Genomic DNA, 17,939 nt, shown 5'->3' on the forward strand with positions numbered 1-17,939 from the left:
TAGTAACACAGGGGGTCATTATCAGATAACAGAACTAGTATTTTCTCAGATAAAGTTCTACCAGACATTGTTTTAAACATTTCTTTCTTGGAGATGAATACCAAAGAACGTATGATGGACCATTTTCCCTATTTGTAAGGATCCACAAATACAAAACTTCTATGTGATCAGCAGCTTAGCATACCATCCATGCAAATTTCCCTTCAAACATTACATGAAGCCTAACTAGCCAACGTGAAGGCTGGTGGTGCTTCTTGCTCAAGCCCAGTCTGAAGAGTTGCCCGGGTGTGTCCTAAGCTGGAAGGGGATGTTGTTTTTGTTTTTGTAAAGAAAACATATCTATACTTAATAATAATAATAATAATGATGATGACGACAACCAAATCGATGCAAAAGTGCTTCAAAGTACTCAGAGGGCTAAAGATTTACAGGGTGAGAACTCCCAGCACACTGAAGTCACCATGAAAAAAGTGCACTGGAATTAGTTAATAAATGCTTAATTAAACTGTCTTGTTAATGCATGCAGCTGGAGGCATCAGGGAGATGCACAGCAACTAAAACTCCAATTTACACAAAGTTCCAAACACTTACCACTGCGTTTTAACCTTCATATTATTATTATTTTTTACCAGAAACAACAGCTGATTATGCACCTCTATTAAACACTGTACAGGTATACAAAAAAACCAAAAGGAAAAAAGGGAAAGAGAAGTAGTTCAGGCCAGAGTGACACCCCAGAGTTAAAATAAGAATTATGTGCCAAGAATAGAAGAAAAGGGTAGCTTTAAGGCATTTTGGACAGTTTTCCTCAAAGCCAAGTACAGTTGCCGTCATAGTTTGTGTGTCAGAAAGTAAATGCTACTGCTTTTCTAATTCGCAAACGTACAGGAGATGGTCCTCTGGAGACTTCCCGTGCGTTTTACTGAGATGGAGCTTCACAGCATGCTTGCTTGCAAAAGTCCTGTTGCAAAGTTTACACTGGTAGGAGCTCCCTATGTCGTCTTCCGGCGATGGTGCCAACAGTTTTTCGGATGGTGACTTGGTTTGTGCTATCTGATTGTTAATCTGTTCACTGGAGAGTTTGGACAAGTCTCGTAGCCTGAAACCTAGATGTGATTCGAGGTGACTGATGTACGTCGAAGGAGTTCTGATTTGTGAAGCACAGTCATTACAAAAAAACACTGGGTGCCCAGTGTCCAAATTTTTAAGGAACTTTGTCCCACCTGTCCTTCGAAGCTGGTATTTCACATTGGCCAACCAGTGGCTGATGGTGGTCATAGAGAGCCCCGTAAACCTGGAAATGTGCATTCTCTCCTGAGGGCTCAAATCCGACATAATGTATTTCCCCTCTGATGTCTGCCGTAAGCTGGCTGCAAACTGGGCCTGCAGAATGAGCAAGTGTTGAGGGTTCCAGTTGGACTGGCGTCCCTTCCTTTTCTGAGCGGGGGTCGTCTCTTCCGGTTCCTCGATCGTCGTGCCGTCAATGTCAGATTTCTCAGAGATGCTGGAAGGTGTGGAAGATTTTGATGTGTGACTTTCTGTCAGGTTCTTCAGCATATCAGAGATATCTGACAAGGCATTCTCGCGTAGCGGCGAGTTTGACATGAATGACACCACCGCAGATGTCTTTGCCGTTGTCACTGTAGATGAAGAAGACGCCGAAGATGCCGATGTGGATGACAAAAGCGCTGAACCCAAAGAGCAGCTTTTGTCACTCTTGCCTTTCGTCAAATCTATGGGCTGGTCATTGTTGACATGATAAAAATAACGGTCTAAGTGGTCTGGCTTTTTGGACTGCAAAGGTGGGGTCGCTACTGCAGCCTTTTCTGCTAAGCTGTTGCTCATTTTAAAAAGCATACTCATTGGATCTAGGGCAGGCAAAGAGGGCTTAGCTGCCTTCCCAAGGTGAATATTCATGACAGACTGTAATGCACTTAACGGATTTACAAATGGTTGTTCTGGAGGGTGATCAGTAATAATCGCGGTGCTGCTACTCAAGGTGCTTGTGATTGCCTTGATGAGTTCCTTGCCGTTTTCCATTGGTTCTCCTGTTGGGCTGTCTTTGCAACTCTCCCTCTGAGAAATGGGGCTGTTCTGTTGGCTTTTAAACCCAATGTCATTGGAGGTGTCCATCTTGAGGGGCTCGCTGACTTCACTGCTACACGGCGATGGCGTCGCTCTCTTTATCGGGGAAAGCTTCCCTCCTTCGGGCTCCTTCATTTTTTCTTCAACTTTGGCCACTTTTTCGGTGACTTTCTTCACAAGTTCTTCCATGGCATGGAAGTTGGTTTTTGGCACTGGGGACGTTTGGCTGCTGGGTGGAGAAACTAGTGGCTGGCTCTTGGTTGGCGATACGATTTCAGCATTTCCAAACATCGGCTTTAAAGGGGTGCTCTTCCCTGATGAGCCCAGGGACAACTTCATCATGTTCGGTAGTTGGTAGGCAGCATGGATACTAGGATAGCCACCCCAACTTGGCGTGCCATTCTGGGCTTTGTTAATAGCGGATGTGACTGTATTTTCTAAAGACTTTAAAATATCTAGTCCCCCCTTCGGACTCTCCTCCAAGTCATTTTCAGTCAAATAATGGTACTTGGAGGAGATGTCATATTTTTCCTCATCCTCGCTTGATTTTTCCTTGTCTTTCACCTTATCGTCAGCAATGATCCTGTCCTTATCGACTTCTTTCTTTACTTCCATGCTTAATTTGGGGGAGATGCTAGACGGCGTATTGGAAGGAGACGTGAACGTTGTGGCTGCAAGAGGCACGGACTGCACTTTTTCATCGAGCAAAGCTGTGATGGTCGGCGTGACTGGCGCTTCGATAATCGGCTTCCCTTTCTTCATGGCCGAGTTGGTGACTTTGATGAAATGTCCCGTCACCATCATGTGGGCCGTGAGTTCCTGCAAAGTATCATGGGAACTCCCACATTCCATGCATTTGAGGATCTGAGATTTCCTCGCTTCAAAATGCCAGGCATAGCTGGCACCATTCTGGTGTCCATAACGATTATTCGGCGTAATATAAGGATTGGAATTCTTTTGAAGCGCATCGTTGGCGTCAGAGATAGTTGCTTTCGGCGTCCCACCGGTGGAGTCTGGGGAACTTGGAAGTTCTAGCTCCAATGACGTTTTCTTTCTTGTGGCTGGGATGATTTTTGCTGCTACAGGGGTTACAGGTTCCTTCAGAGGCACTTTTTGGTAATGTTTAGTTTTGATCATATGGACACTCAAGTCTTGAAGTGATTCAAAGGAATGGCCACAGTACATACACTTTAATACTTTCTGGGCATCTTCTTTCCCTTCCATTTCAAGCAAGGAGCGTTTACGAGGCTTGGACCATCTTTTAGGGTTATTGTTATCCGTTTCATGGTTGTCATCCCGATAATGTCCCGTTTCATTCATGTGCACTGTTAATTCTACTAAAGTATCGTAGGCGGCACTGCAGTCTTTACAGCGGAATTTACTGGCTCCAGTAAATATGGAGCCGTAAAGCTTACTGCTTTGTCTGTATAATTGAACTGTGCTAAAAAGGCTAGGCTCAGGGAGGATCCTGTTCTGCGAAACTTGCTGCAGCGTTTTCGCCATGGCCGTCTGATGCCAGTCAAAGCTGCCGCTCCCACAGCTGCTGCTGCTGCTGCTGCTACTACTGCTGCTCCCTTTGTTCTTTTCAGAGGTCGGCTGGTGAAGATTCAAGTTCAGGTTGGACCAGTAGGAGTTGGAGAGGAAGTTATTATATACGGCTTTCATTTGCTCCAAGCTGTCCGACACGACAGACTCTTCCAGCTGTATCGAGACCTCTTTGCTCTCCTCCTCGTTTTTGATGGAGCCGCTCTCAAAGTCCGCCATCCGGTCGCTCGTCTCACTGATGTGGGACTCGCTGTCCATTTCGTGGCTGGAGAATTCAGCGGCCGGAGAGTTTTGATAGCTCTGGCAGTTCTTACTGAAGTCCTTTTCTGGGCAAGCATATTTTGCAGACGGTTCTCCATCAATTGCATTCTCATCCGGTTCTAGGTCATCTTCCACCATCGCAGCTCCCTTCAGATCATCCGAAACATAAGCTAGCGTGGCCGAAAAAGAAAACAGAAAGAAGAAGAAAAAGGAAAAAGGGTTAGTGATGGCTGGCCTCACTTTATATCAGCAGTTGGCGTGTTTCAATCAAAGAACTGCATTTATTTATTAAACTTAAACAGTTAAAATTTAGCGTTTCTTCCCAGCAAGAGGAAGAAGGGGGAAAAAAATCTGCTCTTCAAACATAATTTGCCACCTTATTCTTCTCAAGGGGCAACAGCTTGAAATTAAAACTAAATTTGAAATTAATGAAGCACATTCTGGAGGTGGCATTCATTTCTAAAGTAATAAATTACTTGTATCAACCTCAGAGACAGCAGTTCCTGTCTGTCAATTAATATGTCTTATGCTTCTCCTACCCCTAATGTGTTTCTTAACAGACAGATTCACAATTTAAATTAAGCCAGAATATATTTTTTACTCATTACATTTTTGAGAACCAATCTTTAATAAAACATAGAAACATCAATTAAAAAAAATCCCACAAAGCAACAACAAAAAGTACCTCCTCAATTATAAGAAAATTAAAAGCTTATATTTACATATTGGGGATGCTTAGAAAGGCAGGTATTACACTGAGCGTTGGCTTAGCCCCAGAAGGGATTTGTAGGTTAGACGTAGGGATGCTTATGGAACAATCCTATTATTATTATTATTATTATTATTATTATTATTATTATTATTATGGTTTATTGCATTTATATCCCACCTTTTTCCTCCAAGGAACCCAAGGTGGTGTACATAATCCTCTTCCTCTTCTCCATTTTATTCTCACAACAACAGCCCTGTAAGGTAGGTTTGGCTGAGAGTCTGTGACTGGCCCAAAGTCACCCAGTGGGTTTCCATGGCTGAGTGGGGACTAGAACCCGGATCTCCCGACTCCCAGTCCAACACTTTAGCCACTACACCAGGGCATGGTGTAGATCTTCCCTCTCTACTCACAGACAGGGAGAACTCTCCCCACAATTCTTCCCAGTGTTCTGATGGTGGAAACAACAAAAAGAGTGTCCAACCCATGGGCTTGCTGGGAGCAGGGACCACTGCATCGAAAGCTCTCACAATCCCACCAACATGGCCCCAGAATGGTGCTGGTGGAGGATATTCCAACTCTGTCCCTAGTGTACTTGTTTTCTCTTTAGCTGCCCCCTGCCTCCTTGTGCACGCCTTCTGCCCTACTAGTGTGAGCCCAGTTTTGGTCGCTCCTCCACCATGGTTGCTCCTTCCTCCACCCACTTTACACTGCACTGTTAATTTCTTGGGATTTTGGACTTCTGAATGATTTGGATCTTGTTTCTAAAGCACAACCCACACAACAGGAATCCTCCATTATTCCCCTTTCTTTTTTTATTTCTAAAGTTAGTTCAATGTGCTGGTCATGCACAACTTCCTTCATGTCTCCTTCCTTCTACGTTACATTTGTGGGGAAGGGCTGTAGCTCAGTGGTACGCAGAAGGTCCCAGGTTCAAACCACAGCATCTCCTGGTAGGGCAGGGAAAGACTCCAGCCTGAAACACTGGAGAGCCACTGCCAGTCAGGGCTGACAATATTGGGCTGGGTGGACCAAGGCTCTGATTCAGTATAAGGCAGCTTCTCACTTTCCTACCTGATCGATGTGCACATGTACGTTGAGAAAACATGGAGGGTTGAGTGCAATCTTGGTGTTGATTGATGTACAGTTGCACAAAGATTATTTCTTTATAGTGTTTTACCAATGCACAGGATCGAAACTGCACAACAGTACAAGACTTTGCAAACTGCCCCCCCTCTCTCTCACACACACATTTGATGTATTTATTTATTGCATTTCTATACCGCCCAATAGCTAAACTCTCTGGGCAGTTTACAAAACGTAGTGTCATAGTTTCCCCTGGCAAGGAGAAATCAAACCTCACCTCTTCCATCATGGTTCCAGGAGGAATCTTGAGCATTTGAGTTGATAAGGTAAGTGTTATTAGTTCCCTAGTTACAGCACATGGGGAAGGAACCTCTGCGCCACATTTGCTTGTCTCTCATCTGGGTCAGGCATTTTTTATTCCTTTCCCCCCCTCTCTATCCCACATACATTGTTGTGAAGTGCTCTCCTTGCATGCACATCCACTCCTGTGCATTGACAAAACACTACACAAAAAGAATCTGGATACAACTCTATGTACAAACATTTCTCTCCTGGCCCCCACCCCGGTGTTTTATGAAGACACCCATTGGTAAAACAGGATGAGGCACGAAGGAACTGAAAACTGCAGCAAACTGTACGCACTCCAATTCTGGAGTTAATCTTAGTAATTTTCCTAGTTTAGACTGAAATCCAGAAGAAGTAAAATGCAGAACAGAGAGGATCCATGGAATGGGTGAAACTCTTCTCATCCCTACCTGTAAGTAACGGTTAAGGAAGAAAGTACATCTGAGCATGTGGAGAATGCCTTTGTGTCAATATTCATAATAAGAACCACCTATCCTACATCTGGAGTTAGGGAGAAGGAGTTGCCTCATGCAGAGGTTGGGACATCCAGGAAAGCTGGAGTAATTTTAGGAATTAGGATAGGTGGGAGCAGGTCAATTGATGTGGAAATATTATCCTAAGAGAGGTTCAATGGCTCTTCTGCTCATTTTACAGATGGAGAATTGCTATGCAAAGGCTTCTCAACATAAAGGGATAAAAGCAGAACGGAAGCAGCAGCAGCAGTAGCAAACTCAGAAAAATTGGTATGCTGCTCTTATTGTTCCAAGATAAATATATACAAGATCATCCAGTGGACATTACAAATGTCAGAATGTTTGCTCTTTAGACTACTTTGTCAATATTTATTCACCATAAGCTACAGAGGTACCCAACAGAGAGCCTGTACTGTACTGTCCTTCGTTTCAAGCAACAGAAATGGTGGTCAAAACTAGGACACTTGAGAGTTGGGTGGTTATTTCAAATCACTAAGTGAACTTCAGCCAGTCTCACCACTGACACTCCTGTCCATGTATAACTCCAAGATACATGCTTCTGCTCAAGGCCGGCTCTACCATAAGGCAGCATCATGTGTCTGATTCAGGTGGCAAATGCTAGGGGTGGAGGAAGCCATAGCAAAGTAATGGAGGCTGACCTACGTGTGTGCTGTGCAGCCCACCCTATGCCCCCTAAGCTAGCCCTACTGCCCTTACATTCAGTGAAGGATAGTATTCCTTCATCAGCACTGAAATACGATTCGACTGCCAGTCCAGTAGTGGTTGTTTTAGTTGTCGTTGTTTTTATTATTCTCATTCAGTTTGAAAGAAAAGAAATTGCTTTCAAAAATAAATTCAAAGGAGAAGAACATTGGGGTGGGGTGGGGGATTGGGAGCAAATAATCTTTTGAGAGCCAATGTGCTGTAGTGGCTAAGGTGTTGGACTGGGAGTCAGGAGATCCGGGTTCTAGTCCCCACTGGGCCATGGAAAGCCACTGGGTGACTTTGGGCCAGTCACAGACTCTCAGCCCCCTACCTCACAGGGTTGTTGTTGTGAGGATAACATGGAGAGGAGGAGGATTATGTATGCCGCCTTGGGTTCCTTGGAGGAAAAAAGGCAGGATATAAATGTAATAAATAAATAAATACATTTCAGAGAACATTCCATGGGTTGGGTTTAGGGTTCTTGCGCTTGCCTTACTTAAGAGGTGGTTGAGGAGTGTGCATGAGAGTCCTGTCTTTCATTGTACCATTTTCTCTCCAGCAGCCTGTGGCCTCCTCAGCTTCCTGCACTTTGATTAAAACCCAGGGGAAGGCATAATGAGCCCCCCCCCCCCAATAGGGCTTTGTAGATCATGAAGTGCAGGCAGCCTGGCAGGTTGCGGAGCAATGAAGAGATGTATAATAGAACAGGGGGTGGTAAGCACACACAGTCCCCTCAGCTAGTGATCCCTTAAGCTCAAAAGCACCACCAAAAGAAATTCAAAAGAAATTATGAAATGCCCTGAGGAGGGAGGAACCTGGAAGCCTTTTTCATGTATGCCTCTGTGTGTGGACTTTCAGGAAATTGGTGGGCAGGTTTAGGCACAGCATTCGTTCTACTTCTTCCATGGAACTACACACAACACTCACATCTGCATTGAAGCCAGATTTTCAACACAGTGCCAGCTCACAAAACACACCCACACCCACACCCACACACCCCTTTAGGGAAACAGAAAGAACCTGAGCTACAGCCCCCGCTATTCTTCTGCCAGCATGCAAAGAAACGTTAATGCAAATAATAATAATAATAATAATAATAATAATAATAATAATAATAATTTACCTCTTACCCGCCTCTCCATTTTGACCGAGGCGGCGAACAACAACAAGTCTAAAATATTTTGGCATATAAACTGGCCTAATGCTGAAGGGGTTTTTATTTGGTTGGTGGCATATTTATTGTTGTTTTTAAATATATGTGTATTTATTAATCTGTTGTATTTATTTGTTTGAATTAATTTCATTTTTCGTTCATCTGGATTTTTTTGTTACCTGTCCTGAGTGCCTTTTTCCCCCCTGGAGGAAAGGCAGAATATAAACAAAAAATCAATCAATCAATTAATCAATAGGTGATGGATAGCTTTTTTAAAAAAAATCTGTTGTCCTTTTTTAAAAGCATGTATCTGTGTGTGCATATGTGTGTATGTAAGAAATAAATGCAGGATGGAAAACATACATGTATTCCCTACCCATGATAGACATACCACAGAGGCAGGATTGGATGCCGTTCTACATTGTTTGTGGATACACACAGTGGTAAATGTGTGTTTGTTGCTGTCAAATTTCTGAACTGCCTTTAAGTTGGAAATAAAAGCATTTCCCCCCTGCAGACTTAGGTGACCTTAGAAAGCTAGGTTCTAGTTGGACAAGGCAAATGAAAGGATCCTTCACATATGACAGAGGGGGGAAATGATTTTTTGGGGTAGTGGCAAGGAGGGTAAGAAGACAACTGGAACTTCTGGAATATCCTGAGTGAGATATGAATGGTGCAGACTTTGCTTTCTTCTGATCACCAAATTAAAATGGTTCCTTTTTGTCCAGGCATTAAACAACATTGACAACAACAACACATCTATTAGTCAATTTAGGTTGCAATTCTATGCATATTTAGACAGAAAAAAGCCTATCACTCCCAGCATTTCCCAGCTAGAATATCTGGCTGGTCCATCCTGGGCATTGTAGGACTTCTTTCTATCTAAACACAGATAGGATTGTACCTTAAACTGACTAATTCATGTGTTGCTTGTCTGCCAATTGAATCATCTTGTTGCATCTTATCTTGTAATTTTATCATTGACACTATATCATATTTGTTCTTTTTTGTATAATGCTATACACACTGCCATGGGATCCCTTGTTATTGTAAACTTAATACATTAATATTTTTAATTGGAGTCAGAGAAGAATTTTGGGGGTTGAAAAGCACACCTCTCTTTTGACACATTTTACAATACCTCTTTTTTAAAAACAAAAAACAAAAAACAAAAACATCATCAGTATTATTAATAAAAATATACATGAACAAAAATCTTCTCCACTTATAAAAAAACAAATATACAATGTATACATGTATTAGACAGGCAAGATCTGAGTCCTTTTTCATGTCCTTCTATCACTCCCACAATCATGTATGAATTTACTTCATCTTATACTCTTTCTCCCAGAGCAAACTTCACCTTTCTATAAACCTGTTATCTGACTGTCTTCCCTTCCTGATCCTTACCAAATTTGTCATTTTAACCATATAAGCCATGCTCCATATTCTATTAATCCACCTTTCAATTAACAGAGGGTTATATTTCTTCCAGTTATAGATGTCTATATAAGCTGCTGCTAATAAATTGACTCCTAATTCTATATCCTTTAAATAACAAAACAAGGTCATCAGGCAACTACAGGCAAGTTGTACCCTATCACATTCTTACATTCCTCCGAAATTAGTCTCCAATACCATCCTATTTGGGGCAAGACCAAAAAGTATGAAAACTATCTGTGTTAATTGATTTCCACCTCCAATAGTGACTGCTTACAGGGGGATAAATTTCCTTTAGTCTTGCAGGACTCAAATCCCATCTGCAAATTAACTTGTAGACCTAGTGCTCATTTCTAAGCCCAAAGTCAGGGAACTTCATCAGCAACTCTAAATAACCATCATGGAGTTAGATATGGTCAGTCCCACTGACCCCAGAGTTCCCCCACATTGATACCCACAGTACTGCAAGGCAGCTGTCCACTACAGCTTTCATCCCGTTCTCCATAGCCCTGACTTGAATGTGGGGGGAAGCTTCAACATGAACGGGCTATTGCATATGGTATCTTTCTTGCAAAGACACAATCAGTATGTTCACTGTCTAGAGCTAGTGATGTTTGCAGGAAAAGGCTTTGAAACTGCTCAAGCAATCTGCAACAACAGACGTGTCATTCAAAAGAACATTGGTGCTTAAGCAAGATGTATATTTTAATTTTGCAAACGTTGCTGCAGGACTTTGAATTATAATGCTCATGGTTCCCTATTCCCTTTCAACGAGTTGCCCGAGCCAGTGGCAACCAGGGGGGCTGTGAGTTTTTCCTTCCCTGCCACATTATGACATTGGAGAAGCTTTGGGTTGCTGGATGACACTCAGGGCCAAAACAGATAATACTTGAAATCTGTATCTAGCAACTGCATCTCTCTCTCTCTCTCTCTCTCTCTCTCTCTCTCTCTCTCTCTCTCTCTCTCTCTCTCTTCATTTTACTCCACAGTAGTTTATATCAGGAAAATTGAGCATGAAAATGCATGCATATGTTTGTGCTGCCTTTATTTATTTATTTTAATTTTTTAAAAAAAGCAAAATGATGCAGGAACGGGGAAGAATGAACTTGAAATTTAGAAAGAAAAAAAGAGAGAGAAAGGGAAAGAAATTCCTCCGCCCCCTAACTCCTACATGCACGTGGATAGAGAACTACGGCTGTTAAGCATCTCTGGCTGGGGGAGAGTCCCTGTCTGCTCCTTCCCCCTCCCTGCCAAATTCATGCAAATTTGGCAATTCAAATAGGCAGTGATATCTTTTACTTCATCTCACTGCAGTAAATATGTCCTCCCAAGTATTAGTGCTTCTGGTTGGACAGCTAGTTGTGGGGTTTTATAATACAAACTCTGGCCATTTCTGTACCTGCCTTTTCCCCCTGGATCATCCCTGGATCATTCCTGTGCATCCAAATGACACACAGGGGATCCCAGGAACAGGCAGGGATGATCCCTCCATTTCCCTGGGATAACCCTTAGGTGTAGAAAGGGCTGGTCTCAAATAAAGGACGAAGGGCAATAAATAAATAAATGTGCATGCACAGAGGAACCAAGGGATGTTGAATAATCAGTAATCAAGATGGAGGGCCTCATGTTGGAATTCACAGAAGGGCAGAAGTGAAGTGTCCACTGTGGTGTGTGTGTGTGTGTGTGTGTGTGTGTGTGTGTGTGGAACCTTATTCCAAAGATTGATGGATTGATAGAAATATTGATTACTCTGTCCACTAGAAAGGTCAGGAATATTAATTTTGAACAGGTTAATTTGATGCAGTCTGGGTTGACTCATGGTTTATATATAGATAAAAAAATATCCTAGACCTTTTGTAATAACAGTGCTGAAACCTTTCTGATTTAGTAGAGGTGCAGGTAAGCCTTGGTAAAGTACACTGTTACACCATTACACCACCCAAATCCACATCAACTCTAAGGATCTTTCATAGCCCCCTTTAGAAATTAGGCTCCAGGTGTTCAAATACTACATGGAAGGGGAGCTTACACACATTCAGCGAGGCGCTCTGGGTGTGTATGGTATGGGAGCATACATGCCACTCTATATGTTTTTGAACACGTGCAGCTAAATTCCTCAAGGGATCTCCTGTCTATTCTGTACCTTTGATGCCCATTGACTTTATTTTCTTGCTCAATGCTTTGCTTCCTTTGTCAATGGCAAAACCTGATACTATCTGCTCTGATCTATCCCCAAATTGATGCAAATTCATTCACAGGAAAATGGGTATATTTCTGCTGAGACATATGCCATGCTGGAAAACCTACGTGGAAAAAAGTTAAATGGCATACACTGAAAGTTACTACTAACATAAACTAGGTAAATTCTTGCAAACTTCCTTATGGAATTAATTTCCTATTTTTCTGCATGGGCGGGGGGTGGGGGTGGATTTAATCTGTCTGTGAACGGATGCCAGAACAAACAACACTGCACAATCCATGAAACACACATGGGATGAATTCAACAAAACCAAGACATACCTAACACTGTGCTCTACTATCCCTTCTCTACACACAGTCGCTAGCAGTCCTCATCAAATGCAATGACCACCTATATGCTGGTGACATCTAGTTCTATTGCTCTACTCTAGATTTTTTCCCCTCCATCCAATCCTGCATTTCCAAGTGCCTCTCTGATATTTCCATTTGGAGTTTTCATCACTATCTCAAGTTTATGTTATGTTCAGACATAACTAGAAAACACTGTTTTTGTGTCTGAATCTGACCCTGTCCATAAATTGTCTGGAACCATCCAACCAGGAACTGAAACCACAGTTTGCAAACCACCATTTGTGCTAACCATTGTTTGCTGTTACATCTGATTTCAATGACCATTGGCAAACCACAGTACTACAGTTAGGTTCATTGCCCTTTCTCAAGATGCTGTTCCACCACAGAACTTCAGTCCTGAGCAGATGGGAAACAAAAACAGACATGCGGCTCAAAACCATAGCTTGCCTGTTATATCTTTAGAAGATGGTTTGGGTTCTCAACTATGATCAGTACAACTCAAGGTTTCATGTTACATCCATCTAATATATCCAAGACTGAGATTCTCAGCTGTCCTCCTAAGTTGAGAATCCTTGCTTTCTATACTCCCTCTCCCAATGGCAGGGTCCCCACCCAACTTGCTGATCAGAGCTGAGGTTTTTCTAAGGTTCCACCCTCTCCTTTACTTTCCATAAAGCAGCCACTATCATGTCATTTCCACCTTTACAATAATCAGTCTATTGCCAAGTCATGTTGCTTATTCCTTTACTGTTCTGGTTCATGATGTTGTTTCTCCCCTTAATTATTTATTACATTTCTATACTGCCTAATAGCCAACACTCTTGGGGCGGTTCACAAAAATTACTCCACTGGTCCATGATCTAGTAATCTCCCACCTTTGATACTACAACCTTCTCTTCTCTGGCCTTCCATCACCATGTAAGGACATAAGAAGAGCCATGCTAGATCAAGGTACATCTCATCCAGCATTCTGTTCACACAGTGGCCAATCAGCTGACCATGGGAAACCTGCAAGCAGGACATGAGTGCAAAAGCCCCTTCTCATCCATGTTCACCAGCAACTGGTGTACATTGGCATACTGCTTCTGATACTGGAGGTAGCACATAGCCATCAGGACTCATAGCCATTGATAACTTTATCCTCCATGGATTTGTCAAATCCCCTTTAAAGCCGTCCAAATTGGTGGCCATCACTACATCTTGTGGTAGTGAGTTCCACAGTTTAACAATGTGCTTTATGAAGAAGTACTTCCTTTTATCTGTCCTGATCTCCCCACCAATCTGCTTCATGAGGATTGAACCTGAGACCTTCCACATACTGAGCTATGGCCCTTCTCCATGCACATTAAACAAGTCAGATGCTGTGATTCTTGACTGTTGTTACATTGGCAGAGACTTTAGAATGCTCAAACCAGTGGTGGTAATGCTGAATATTTGAATGAGAGAATTACACAGACATGAGTATAACGGGAGGGATGATAAAAGATGAATATTCTGCTACAGTATAGCAAGCACTATCCCCCAAAACACAGAACTCTGCAAATCTACATTAAGTACCTAATTTCCCTGCCACTTATATCCCATGCTTCTTTGCTTTTGATGTATTCAAGATTGTAAGCAAATCCAAATTCTCATGCTTGTAACCATCCTGGTTCAGAAAGCTTAGAGCCCATTCTCTGTCTCACACACATATCACTCTGTAACACATCACTTGATGGCTAATCATTCGAAAACCTGCAGCTGAATGTGTAAACTGCCTCCAGTCAAAAGTACATGGTTTGAGGTGATACAAGGTGATACATGATGTTCATTCTAGGATGTTTGATCTGTAGTTGCAAAGGATTAGGTTGCTGCTTTTTTTAGAGATACATACCTAATTGTTTATGAATGCACCCTTCATTGTATTTATTTATTCATTCATTCTTGGGCAGACTAAATATGACCAATCTCCAACTCAACTGTTCTATGATTCTATGATAACTAAAAGGATTTTTTCCCATTTGACAGGGTGCACAATCTTCTTTGCAATGGTGAATTTATGCCTAAATACAATTAGTGAAACAGGTCCTAATTCATGCCTTTAATTTTGTATAAATGAGGCCTTTAAGAACATAAGAAGTGTCATGCTGGATCAGACCAACGGTTCATCTAGCCCAGCACTCTGTTCACACAGTGGCCAACCAACCATCGGCCAGGGATGAACAAACAGGACAAGTTGCAACAGCACCGTCCCATCCATGTTCACCAGAAATTGGTGCACACAGGCTTACTGCCTCCAATACTGAAGGTAGCACACAACCGTCAGGCTAGTAGCCATTGATAGCCTTTGCCTCCAGGAATTTATCCAACCCCCTTTTAAAGCCATCCAAATTGGTGGCCATCACTACATCTTGTGGTAGTGAGTTCCATAATTTAACTATGCACTGTGTGAAGAAGTCCTTCCTTTTATTTGTCCTGAATCTCCCAATAATCGGTTTCATGGGCTTCAGCTTTATGGTCATCATTTCTGCAACTTTGGAAATACGTGGAGTGGGAAGTTTGGACAAGACTGTGCCATTGCTGGGCGATTGCCAAGCTTCCTGGCACTCGGAGAATGGGGCGGTGAACACACCGCTGCTCAGTGAACTAGGTCCAAGGGGGCAGGTCTGGGGAGTTTAATGGACTCCCGGACCCCGTCATGTGCCCACAACATCTCTATCCACTCTTGCCGACCTTTCACACGACATGCCAACACTGTGAATGTGGTCGGTGTGCAGTTTGTACATTACCACTTTTGCCTGTGCATATGGAGTCCCGTATCCTCTAGGCATTAATCTATTACAACATAGTGTAGGGATATAAAACCCGATGAGAGGAGTACTAATTTCTCTGAAGCCCTGTTGCGGGAATGTGGGGTGTGGGAAACATGGAGGCTACACAAGTACTGGGCTTAAACCAGGCCACATTTATTGAGAGATCTGCAGAAGGTGAAAACGTAAGCGGGCATCTTTCTTAACACAGTGTTGAGCTGTAGTTCAATAGGGTGAGCCATTCTGAGCGCGGGGAAACGGGCTGATTGTTGCCACCCCCTGGCTTTCCCCTTTTGGGGTGATAGGCCTTCCATTGTCACACACACACACACACCCGTGCCACAAGGCTCCCAAAGGGTGAGAAAGGTTGGCCTCAAGGGTAACCCTTATCTCAGCAGAAGGGCTGCAGGGCTTGCAGCTGCTGAGCCTCAGGCATTACCCATCACCGTTTGGTGCTGTGGAATGCTCACCGACCCTATCCATCTGCAGATGTCTACCTGCCTGCCCCAAATGTGACTGAACTAAATTCTGATCAACCTATTTATTACTCCCTAGTCTGTCTTGCAGGGTGAAGTAGGTGAAAAAACTCACAACCAATTACAGACTATGAGCGAAAAATTCCTACGGGCCTCGAACCCAAGGGTGACCAGCTAGTCCACACTGGCTACAGCGAAGGGAGGGAGCCGCTTTTCTGAAGATGAGGAGGGGAGGGGCATGAGCTATTAAATAAGCTCTGTGCCCCCTCCCCTCCTCAATGGCACGATAACGGGCAGCCAATGGCAAGCCCACAACCTCCTAAGTCCACCTCACCTGCAACTGCCCCCTACGCCCAAGCTGTGCCATGCTCGACAGAAAAAAAAAAAGTTTCTGAATGCACCAATCTCCTAGCTAGTACAATATGTTTGGACTCTCTCTCTCTCTCTCTTTGACTGAAGTAGAAGTAATCCAAAACACACCATAGAAACCAAAGCACACTACATGAATTTGTATGACAACATTTTTATAACAACATTAACCTCTGGTGAACCTCTGGCGCTCTACCAGCCCAATGCTAACATTATGCTAACATTAATGCTCCATTGATCTCAGTCAGAAGACCTCTGGGCCAGATCCTGTTCTTCCGATTCTTAGAAATGGGGGGCAACAAAACTGTTGAAAGGGACGGTGCATAAGAATTATTACCTCAGTACTCTTCCTACTAGAAAGAAGGCAGGCCACTTGGCATTGCAAAGTAATGGAGGTTGTCATTTGGGTGTGGTGGGGGAAAGATACATTTAGGCAAGGTTTTTTTGTTTGTTTGGTTTTTTTGCATTTCAGCAAGGATTGATATTGTCTTAGCTGCTTTCCATCGCCTGCTCTTTGGGGCCCATAAAGCAGCCAATGACTATTGAACTCCATGGCACGTAACACCTAGCATGAGATGCACATCGTTAAAGCCATATTTATTAGATAGTGTTCGTAGAACAAACCCAGAAGTTTGGATTCCTCTCCAAAACTTCACAGCAATGCAGATACATATATTCTAGTTATAGTTACCCTGAAAAGTTTCCCAGGGCTATGTGGAATTCTTGCAAAGCCCCAAAAAGTGATTACTTATTGATTTAGTGACTGAAACCTTGGACACGCTACTTGGATTTTGAATCAAATTGAGGATATTCTATACTGCACCATCAATTTGCAGTGGCTCCCAAAATCTGGCCTGGCAGAGAGTTTGTGCTATGGGCTGTATATGCTAACTGATTAGAGTGGGAGGAATGATGCTATGTATCACCCCTTTTTCATTTCAAAAAGGATATTTGTCTTGGGGTTTTCACGGGGGCCTCTGTCTCCTGAAAATACGGCATGTTAAAACCACCTCTGTGCAAAACTTTATTCTTTCTTATTTTGATTTTTTTTTTATGTCTGAGTGGTGCTACATAGGGTATCAAATACAACTTCTAAGCATCTTCTAATTTGATGGGAAACCAAAAATAAAACTGAAAAAACCCAAAATTACACAGAAGGATGGTTCAATATTTCTTATCATTTGCTAGCACGTCTAGCCCTCTCATTAGGGAGACCTAAGTGGCCTCCTCAAGAAGCTGATGCAATGTAAGATATTAAATTTTTTATTATGACATGTTTGGCTCCAAGGAAGAGGCCCCTGTGGAACTTTTTGTCCATCTCTGCATCCTGTGCCTTGACTTGAAGAGTCTATGCACCTTGACTATTTTGACTCTGGCAGCAAAATATCATGGACAAGCCCTGTTTATGTGGGCCAAGCTGAGAATGTTACAAAGCATTTACGTGTAGATTCTTTCTTTGATCCTAACATGTTTCTCAAAGATGTGATAATAGAAGCATTTTTATTTTTAAAATGCTGTTTTTAAAAGCCTGCAGGGGCATGATTTGCTAAAATGAAGAGGGGATTCCTGTGGGTCTTGTTGATTTAATTAACAACCCCATTTCCTGTGGTCAGACGATCCTTATTCCCGTGTTTCAACATTTGCTATTATTCTGGACATGCCTCTGCTGAGGGCAATGAATTAAGATTCATCTTTCTATCAGGCTCAGCAGAATGAACTAAATTATACCCAATGAAGGATCTGATTGGAAGTAGGCAAGTCTTCCATTCGTGAAGATATAGGAGACTATGGCCATGGCTAGACCAGGCGATATCTCGGTGATCACCCCGGGATCCTGGGGGCAGGGAGGGATGATCCCTCCCTTGGCCTGGGATATTACCCTACACTTTAGCCCACTTTTTCCACGGTCTTGGGATGATACTGAGGCCAAGGAACGTTTAGCCGGGCGTTGAG

General features: G+C 42.9%; 1 protein-coding gene across 1 annotated transcript in view; it reads right to left on the reverse strand.

The window, feature by feature from the left end:
• Positions 1–703: 703 nt before the first annotated feature.
• TSHZ3 (teashirt zinc finger homeobox 3) overlaps positions 704–17,939 on the reverse strand; it is a 126,915-nt gene continuing 109,679 nt past the window's right edge. The window contains exon 2 of the mRNA XM_063141032.1: positions 704–4,061. Within this exon, the coding sequence (XP_062997102.1) occupies positions 859–4,029 (3,171 nt within the window). The 5' untranslated portion in view covers positions 4,030–4,061 and the 3' untranslated portion in view covers positions 704–858. The remainder of the gene's footprint in view (positions 4,062–17,939) is intronic.

The sequence above is a fragment of the Elgaria multicarinata genome, chromosome 14 (genome assembly GCF_023053635.1).
Source record: "Elgaria multicarinata webbii isolate HBS135686 ecotype San Diego chromosome 14, rElgMul1.1.pri, whole genome shotgun sequence".
In the NCBI taxonomy this organism is placed as follows: domain Eukaryota; kingdom Metazoa; phylum Chordata; class Lepidosauria; order Squamata; family Anguidae; genus Elgaria; species Elgaria multicarinata.